General features: G+C 41.0%; 2 protein-coding genes across 3 annotated transcripts; one reads left to right on the top strand and one right to left on the bottom strand.

Moving 5' to 3' along the window:
- Positions 1 to 659: 659 nt before the first annotated feature.
- On the top strand, positions 660 to 5,327 carry LOC105557863 (DNA topoisomerase 3-beta-1). 2 transcript variants are annotated; one of them, XM_012005238.1, is made up of 15 exons: positions 660 to 832; positions 957 to 1,109; positions 1,171 to 1,313; positions 1,580 to 1,774; positions 1,878 to 2,045; positions 2,140 to 2,268; positions 2,343 to 2,461; positions 2,550 to 2,750; positions 2,839 to 3,043; positions 3,575 to 3,757; positions 3,841 to 4,050; positions 4,136 to 4,353; positions 4,440 to 4,664; positions 4,737 to 4,998; positions 5,077 to 5,327. In XM_012005238.1, exons 2-15 carry the CDS (start codon positions 1,019 to 1,021, stop codon positions 5,281 to 5,283), a joined length of 2,556 nt encoding a protein of 851 aa, XP_011860628.1. In that variant the 5' UTR covers positions 660 to 832; positions 957 to 1,018; the 3' UTR covers positions 5,284 to 5,327. The 2 variants fall into 2 exon arrangements, with proteins under 2 accessions (XP_011860628.1, XP_011860627.1); XM_012005237.1 differs by having other exon boundaries at positions 660 to 1,109.
- A 412-nt stretch (positions 5,328 to 5,739) lies between these two features.
- Positions 5,740 to 7,749, bottom strand: LOC105557862 (piggyBac transposable element-derived protein 4-like). The gene is made up of 2 exons (XM_012005236.1): positions 7,647 to 7,749; positions 5,740 to 7,565 (listed from the first exon to the last, which is right to left on the bottom strand). Exons 1-2 carry the CDS (start codon positions 7,659 to 7,661, stop codon positions 5,823 to 5,825), a joined length of 1,758 nt encoding a protein of 585 aa, XP_011860626.1. The 5' UTR covers positions 7,662 to 7,749; the 3' UTR covers positions 5,740 to 5,822.
- Between the last annotated feature and the right edge of the window lie 424 nt (positions 7,750 to 8,173).

Below are 8,173 nucleotides of genomic sequence, written 5' to 3'. Positions count from 1 at the left end.
GGCTGGGAAATTGACCAATCACAGTTCATTATTCGACTTACGACATCCAATGTAGACCCAGCCTTACTGACTTTACTGGCGTGCGAAAAACGCAGCACCAGTAATTTTCATTGCTACCAACTATACTGTTTTCACTGGCAGTAACTAAATCCATTTTCGAACACATCCTGAGTCACTCAGTTATGTATTTTATACTCAGATATGACGCCATTAATGTGAGTCTATTAAACTCACTAAAAGCACACGGTCTTGATCGTGCGCAAAAAGAGCAAAAACTCAGTTAAATCTGGTTGAATCTCACTTCTCAAGAATCAAAAGGAACACGCATTCAACTGAGTTATGACGTCACAGGTGAGATATGTCTGAGTTTTCATGTAAAAGGAAAGCAACTAATATAAATAAATTAGTATGGCTCGTATGTGTTAAACACAAATTTCAAAGAATTCAAAGGACTCGGAGCCGCGACGGGGTGGCAGTGTCTAAATATTCTATTCTAAGTTTATTGCGAAAAGAATATCACCTCGGCCAGGGTTTGAACCTGGACCTTTTCAATATATTTATCATAACACAAGGTATATCCCGTTGTATTATGATAAAACGGCCAACATTTTCGTGAGACGCTTCTCTTGAATTATAAGTTGGGGCTGCGCATGCGTCAGGAAAATCGCGCATGAGGGCTTCATCACACCATGGGCTGATGGGCCTGTGACTCCTGCGAGTTGTCGTCAGTCGCGGTTGGAGTTTGGAATTGAGATTGGTTCGAGATTGGGCCGGAGCAAAGTGATTTCTCAGTCGAAAAGTCGGAATCCGACTCCGATGAGCCGTCTAGCGGGTTAGAACTTCGACTTTGGGACATTCTGTCGGCAACTCGCAAATAGCTCGAATCGAAACGGCGCCGAGCCCAAGTCCGGCGTGTAACGTTAAACGTGATGTTTAAACCGCGTTGTACATTTCAGCGAAGCTGAGTCAAGTTATCCAAGTCAATTGCAACGGCGTGTGAAGAAGACACCGCGTCAAAATGAAAACCGCGTTGATGGTGGCCGAGAAGCCTTCTTTGGCGGCATCTCTGGCCAGTATATTGAGCAATGGACGATGTAGTACCAGGAAAGGTGCGTTGACAATTACAATTGCCTGGAAACTGAACCTACTTTCCCTTATCTCTCTCTCCAGGACTGAACGGCTCTTGTTCCGTCCACGAATGGGTAGGTCAATTCAAGACCGAGACTGTAAATTTTAAAATGACCTCTGTATGTGGACACGTCATGACGCTGGATTTTATTGGAAAATACAACAACTGGGACAAAGTAGATCCGGTAAGATCAAATTACAGTCTTTTGTTTTTTTTACTCCTTAGGCTGATGGCAGAGAACAATTCGTAAACGCTTAAGACTGTCTCAGTCGTAGACGTAGGGCAAGGACAGAGAGAAACGTAAGTCGTTTACAAAAACCTTTCACGACTTACGTTTCTCTCTGCCTTGCCCTACGTCTACGACTGAGCCAGTCTTAAGCGTTTACGGATCGTTCTCTGCCACCAGCTTTACTCTGTACAGCAATAACTAGATTGCTTTTTCTACCTCAGGCAGAATTGTTCTCCTGTTCGACGGAGAAAAAAGAAGCGGTGCCGAAGCTAAAAATTCCATACTTTTTGGCCAAAGAAGGAGCGCATTGTGATTATTTAGTATTATGGCTTGATTGCGATAAGGAAGGTGAAAATATTTGCTTCGAAGTGATAAACGCAGTGCAGCAAGGAATGCATAGAAAGTTACTTGTAAATGTAAGCTCGCACATTGTACACCATAGAAGACTGAGTCACTTGATAGGATGGTTTTATGGATTGATTTAAACTTGGTTTTATTAAACAGTTTTCTATTCGATAGGATATATGGCGCGCGCGATTCTCTGCCATTACGGAGAAAGATATAAAATCTGCTTTGAATAATCTGATAAAGCCCAATGAAAACGAGGCCAAGAGCGTTGATGCGCGTCAGGAGTTAGATCTGCGAATAGGCTGTGCATTTACAAGATATCAAACAAAATTCTTCCAAGTATGCCACTCTCTTTACGTTGTTGTGTTTGAAATTGATTAATTTGTGAAATTAGACCAGGACAATATGAATGTGTCTGTTATGATATTTTTAGGGCAAATATGGAGACTTAGATGTATCTCTTATTTCTTACGGTCCGTGCCAAACGCCGACGTTGGGCTTCTGTGTACAGAGACACGACGAAATTCAGACTTTTAAGCCAGATCCATATTGGGTGTTGCAAGTGTGTGACTATATGTTGTGCTTTTTAATCGGTTTGATTTGAGATAAATAATATGTACGTCTCATTATTTCTAGGTAACTGTCAAGTCGTCCGATGGCCAAGATATTGTATTAAGTTGGAATCGTGTACGTTCTTTCGACAAGGAAGTCGCAACCATGTTTCTAAGCCACGTTAAGGAACACGATCAAGCCACGTGAGTTGTGTCTTGCGTATTTACGAATCTCGCACAATTGGTGCGTAGTACGGAGAGACTACATCGTTCAAACTAAATTTGTGTATAGCGTAGTGAGTGTACAAAGCACGGAAAAGTCCAAGTCGCGGCCTATAGCGCTAAACACGGTGGAATTGATGCGAGTCGGGAGTTCTGGATTGGGAATGGGTCCACAACACGCTATGCAAATTGCGGAGAGACTTTATACTCAAGGATACATAAGTTATCCTCGAACGGAGACTACGTCGTATCCTGAAAATTTTGATCTCCTGTGAGATTGTTATCTAATTCCTAATTAATTACCTAACAGTTTCATAGCTCACATGTACATGTATCACGATCGTTTTGTTTTATTCAAGTTCAACACTGAAACAACAGCAGAATAGCCCGGAATGGGGCGAGGAAGTTCGCAAGATAATAACGGCTGGAATTAATAGACCAAAGAAAGGCCACGATGCAGGCGATCATCCGCCTATAACACCCATGAAACATGCAACTCGAAACGAACTCGATGGTGACTCGTGGAGATTGTACGATTATATAACGCGACATTTTATCGCTACGGTATGTTCCATATTGAGATGTTGGTAAGATTTCGAGGCTTCTCCATACAGCACAGAAAGTTAAAATAATGTTGCTGAAACGTTAAAATAATCTTGAATAAATTATTATTTTATTGACACTCAAATAGATACTTAAAAAATGTATAATTATGAAATGTGTATATATATATAATGTTTTTGCAAGGGTCAGACATTTTCTGAGCTAAGATTGGATTGTTATTTTAGTGGAATAATTTAATTTCAGCACTTCCAACAGTTGTAAAAATATTCTACTAAACGCGACCAATGCTAACTCAATATAATTTAACAATGTTTTCTGAATGTTGAATTGTAACGTTTACAAGACATTACAATTCAGCGGACATTAGATGTTTTTGTAATATCTTTTCAACGTTGAATCTACATTTCGTAACATTGATGTAATATTGCAATGTTGTAATGGAACGTTTCTGAGATGTTGATTCAACATTTGTGTGCTGTATATGGGTTCACTACTAATATATATTTTCTCTACTTTCTCCATTTCGAATAGCTGGCACGGGATTGTAGATATCTGAGTACTACGGTAAAGTTTGAGGTAGGCATGGAAATATTTACAGTAACTGGTCACAGCCTGTTGAGTCCTGGATACACGAGTATTCTTACTTGGCAAACACTCGGCAGCAGTGATACTCTGCCGAAATTCACACCCGACGAGAAAGTAAATATACAAGAGGTAAAAGATGTTTTAATACCTATTTACCTGCCTACTCGATTTCTTCTGTCCGCAATGACGTAAAAATGTCTTTGTTGTTACAGGCAAAACTAGTCGAATGTTACACACAACCGCCGGATTATTTAACAGAGGCAGAATTAATATCTCTCATGGAAAAACATGGTATCGGGACAGACGCTTCGATTCCTGTGCATATAAATAATATCTGCATTAGAAATTACGTTACTGTCGCAGCGGGCAGAAAATTAATACCTACTTCTCTTGGTATCGTTTTGGTCCATGGATATCAGAAGGTATCTTTAGTTTTGATTCCTCGACACGATGCAAAAAATTTGCTAAACTTTGACAAAATACACATATGTATCACCCTTTTATTAGATAGATCCTGAATTAGTTTTGCCCACAATGAGAACTGCCGTGGAAGAACAACTAAACCTAATAGCATTAGGTCGAGCTGACTTTCATGCTGTATTACAACATACCGTAGAGATTTTCAAACAAAAATTCCACTATTTCGTACAAAGTATAGAAGCTATGGATCAGCTGTTTGAAGTTTCGTTCTCTCCGCTATCGGCGTCCGGCAAAGCACACTCTAGGTATGATGAATGATCTTTCGCTTTTCTTTTTTTTTTGTATAAACGCCCTACATGTTTAGTCACTCTTCTTATCTCGTGCGTTACAGATGTGGTAAGTGCCGTCGATATATGAAATACATACAAACTAAGCCGTCTAGAATGCATTGCGCACATTGCAATGAAACTTACAATTTGCCACAAAATGGAAACATACGAATATACAAAGAGTTAAAGTGTCCATTGGACGACTTTGAGTTGCTCTCATGGTCAACCGGAACACGAGGGAAAAGTTACACATTTTGTCCATACTGTTATAACAATCCACCGTTCAGGTACGTACATGACCATCCGGGTACGTAGTAATAGTCTGTGGGAGTGTGTGCTGAATGTTCTTTCAACTTTAGGGATATGAAGAAAGGACTGAGCGGTTGCAATTCGTGCACGCATCCGACGTGCCCGCACGGTATGAACTCGAACGGCTTGTCCAGTTGTTTGGAATGCGATCTAGGTATACTTGTGCTCGACCCATCGGCCGCTCCCAAGTGGAAATTGGGATGTAATCGTTGCGACGTTATTATCCATCTGTTTGAAAACGCGCATAAGGTGACGGTCGACACAGATACGTGTGATTGCGGCGCACAATTAGTAACCGTCGAATACAAACAGGTGAGGAGAGATATAATTTTCGTCGTCGTACGATTGTACTCGTGTACGCGACGTCGATCGTATCCTATTTGATTTCAGGACAAGAGCAAGCTGCCCAACGAAGTGACCGAGATGTCCGGCTGTGTGTTTTGTACCCCAGCTTTCGCTGCGTTAGTAGAAAAGCATCGCGCGGTGGCATCAAAGCCAGTCGTCACACGCGGTCGCGGCCATGCCAAGAGTCGTAATCGAGGCAAACCTAAACCGCCCAAGGATAAAATGGCACAACTGGCAGCTTATTTCGTATAACGAATCTTGGAGTTGTATACAATATAAAGTCATATATACACATATCCCGTCATTTTATCTAAATAAATTCCTCGTCCTTAATTTTACGATATTTTGCAAAATTAATTTACAGGACGGGAAAATGGGGAGAGGGGGGAATACTGATTGCTAATGTAGCATCAGAAAAATGCGAATTGCATTTGAAATAAATAATGATTATCAAATCGAATACGTGAATCTGCTGACGACAATTATTCCACGTTTAAAGACAAACTGCGTTATGTCCGGAAAAACAATTCGGCGCTAGTACTAATGTGGAAAGAAACGGTATAAAAATTCACAATTTTTCAGAAAGATTTGAAGATCTACAAGTCGGGCTACCTACATCTTGCCCTGTTGACCCGCATTAGGCATGTTCACATATGTATATTGTTTAGTTTCGAGGGTCCTACTTGAAAGTTTATTACTCTGTAGGTAAGTTGTCAAGTATTGGCATTTATATGAAATTAACATAAAATTACATAGGTAATTAATAACATAATGTTACATCATTTGAAATTTTACAAGCATTCTGGACAGCACGCAAGTCGATGATCGTCACAAACCGGTTCTTTGCATTTATAACAGCAGAAGAACGTTTTCCTGTCTGTTTTGGTTGGGCAGAAGTGACACCTTTTTCTTTTTGGCATTCTGTCGCTATTTTCGACAGGCTCATTCCTTTTACCCAATATACACAAAATATTGGATTTCACATGTTTATGAAGTGCCGAGAGGGTAGCACGGCGCTGTAAGTGCTGCCAAACGAGAGCGATACACAGTGCGTTTAAGAAATCTGACCTGCTTAAGCCATCGTGGTGTTGAAGAAAATTGTACAAAATTGCGGAATTTACGCCGGCCTGATCTAACATGCCGAAGAAGAATCGCATCGGCCATCGGTTTGTTTTTCTGGCACAACTTTTCAACGTTATCATTTGATCGAAGGTGCCCACTCCGCCTTTGGTCTTGTTATAATATTCCATAATTTCTGGCTTACCAGATTCGCCAGCTACACCTTTGTTATGCAAAGTTGACACGAGAAGAACGACTTTATTTTTTTTCGGGCAAAATGATACGAGGGTAATATTTTCGTCCCTGTTATATGCATAACGTGCAAGTCCGATCGACGCTGGTCTTACATATGATGGAGGAATTTGAGGTTTATTTTTTCGGATTGTCCCTATGGTATTAAGTCCGAACTCGGAGCGCATTTTCGCACAAATTCTGATGGTGGTAAACCAATTATCGAAGGTTACGGTACGGTTCGTATGATAAATTGGCTCACATAAAACGCGAACGTAATACTCGGGTAATAGTTCATTTCTATCAGAAGTTACTTGACCAGTATATGGAATGGCGTTATACATGTAATGAGTCTTAGCGTCATTCATGCTAATGATTTTTAGACCATAACGAGCTGGTTTACTCTTGATATACACTCTCGCGCCAAAATTCCCGCGAAACTCTAGCAATTGTTCGTCAATAGTCACATTGTTCGACGGAGTATAATAATCGCGACATTTGGAGATGAAAGTCTCCCACAAATCTCTTATCGGGGCTAGCCTGTCAGTTGCCTTTCTTTCATTGCGGGTTTCTTTATCATTGAATCTCAACACTTTTCCGATGAATTCAAAACGTTTAGCTGACATGACACTCATGTAAAAATTGCTACCGAATTCCAAAGACCACATTTCGTCCAGAGTCACCTTATTTTGTTTACGAACCCCCGCAAAATATAGTACACCTATAAAAGCTTTCAATTCGACCAAGTCTAATTTTCCATTATAAGTACACGGTACCAGATTGTCAGTGCGACGTTGAATTTCTTCATTAGTGTGGAGCACAATATTCTCGAGCATTTCGTCAGTGAAAAGTAAACTCCATACATCAATAGGCTTTCGGGCGTTCAATGCCTCTTTGATGGGACCTGGTAAGTGTTGTGTCGGCGTAGAAGGTCGTCCTCGAGTTTTAGCAGGTTTAGTAGACCACTTGTAACCATTCTTCCCATGAACAAAGGTCCTCCTGCGGCCAGGTAGTGTAGACTCGTCAGCAGGCTGCTCTGATTCGGCTTCTTCATCGGAGTCAGCTTCATCGTCGTAGCTGTCGCAGAAATCGTTGCACTCTTCTTCCGACGTGTGGTGCTTCTCCTCTTCAACGGAATCTTCCTCATTTGAGTCTTCCCCTCCGAAGTAATCGACAGGTTGGCGATGACGAAGCGACAACATAACCCCTTCTGCACTTCTTAGACTCATTTTCGCACTTATCGACTTCAAACATTTAAAAACATTTATATTACGAGTTAAGAAACATATTTATAAAAAAACTTTTTTAAAACGGATTTTACATACGTTAGTAGGACTCATGGGTCACTCGCGCCTTTCGAAGATTCGTTCTCGCTATATTATCTGTGGTTCTCGCTGCCAGTCGCAGGTACACTGGTGCAAAATTTTGCCACTTGTAGCGCTGGCGTCGCCTTACGCGATTAGGCTGGGTCTACATTGGATGTCGTAAGGGTGCCGTCCCATGGCGCGTATCGCGATACGCGCGTATCGGGCGTATCAACTCGTCGACCAATCACGGACGATCCGCCGTTTTTGATACGCTCAACAATCCTCTGAACAATCTTCGAGCGGATCGCACGCTCACAAGTACATCGTAACGTACGTGTGGGTCGAGAGCCCTCCTTCTTGAGTTAGGTTAGGTGACATATTGATAGTAAGCCCAACATTCCCAGCAAACACACAGCAACAGTAACATAACTGTTAGTTGTAATTTCCCAACTTATTGTTGAGTGGAATCAACTAACAGTTATGTTACTGTTACTTTGTGTTTATTGAGAGACGTGTATAAAAAAAATAAAGCTATAATTATAGAA

This window comes from Vollenhovia emeryi, unplaced genomic scaffold, assembly GCF_000949405.1.
Source record: "Vollenhovia emeryi isolate VEMERY1.0 unplaced genomic scaffold, V.emery_V1.0 DF939410.1, whole genome shotgun sequence".
Lineage (NCBI taxonomy): Eukaryota > Metazoa > Arthropoda > Insecta > Hymenoptera > Formicidae > Vollenhovia > Vollenhovia emeryi.
The sequence above is the reverse complement of the archived record's forward strand: the minus strand, read 5'-3'. Positions and strand labels throughout refer to the sequence as shown.

Bases quoted from the DNA above. Each gene is read 5' to 3' on its own strand.
- LOC105557863 (XM_012005238.1), top strand. From the start codon at position 1,019: ATGAAAACCGCGTTGATGGTGGCCGAGAAGCCTTCTTTGGCGGCATCT. The intron at 1,110-1,170 runs GTGCGTTGACAA...CTCTCTCTCCAG, and splicing joins ACGATGTAGTACCAGGAAAG to GACTGAACGGCTCTTGTTCC. The intron at 2,462-2,549 runs GTGAGTTGTGTC...ATTTGTGTATAG, and splicing joins AAGGAACACGATCAAGCCAC to CGTAGTGAGTGTACAAAGCA.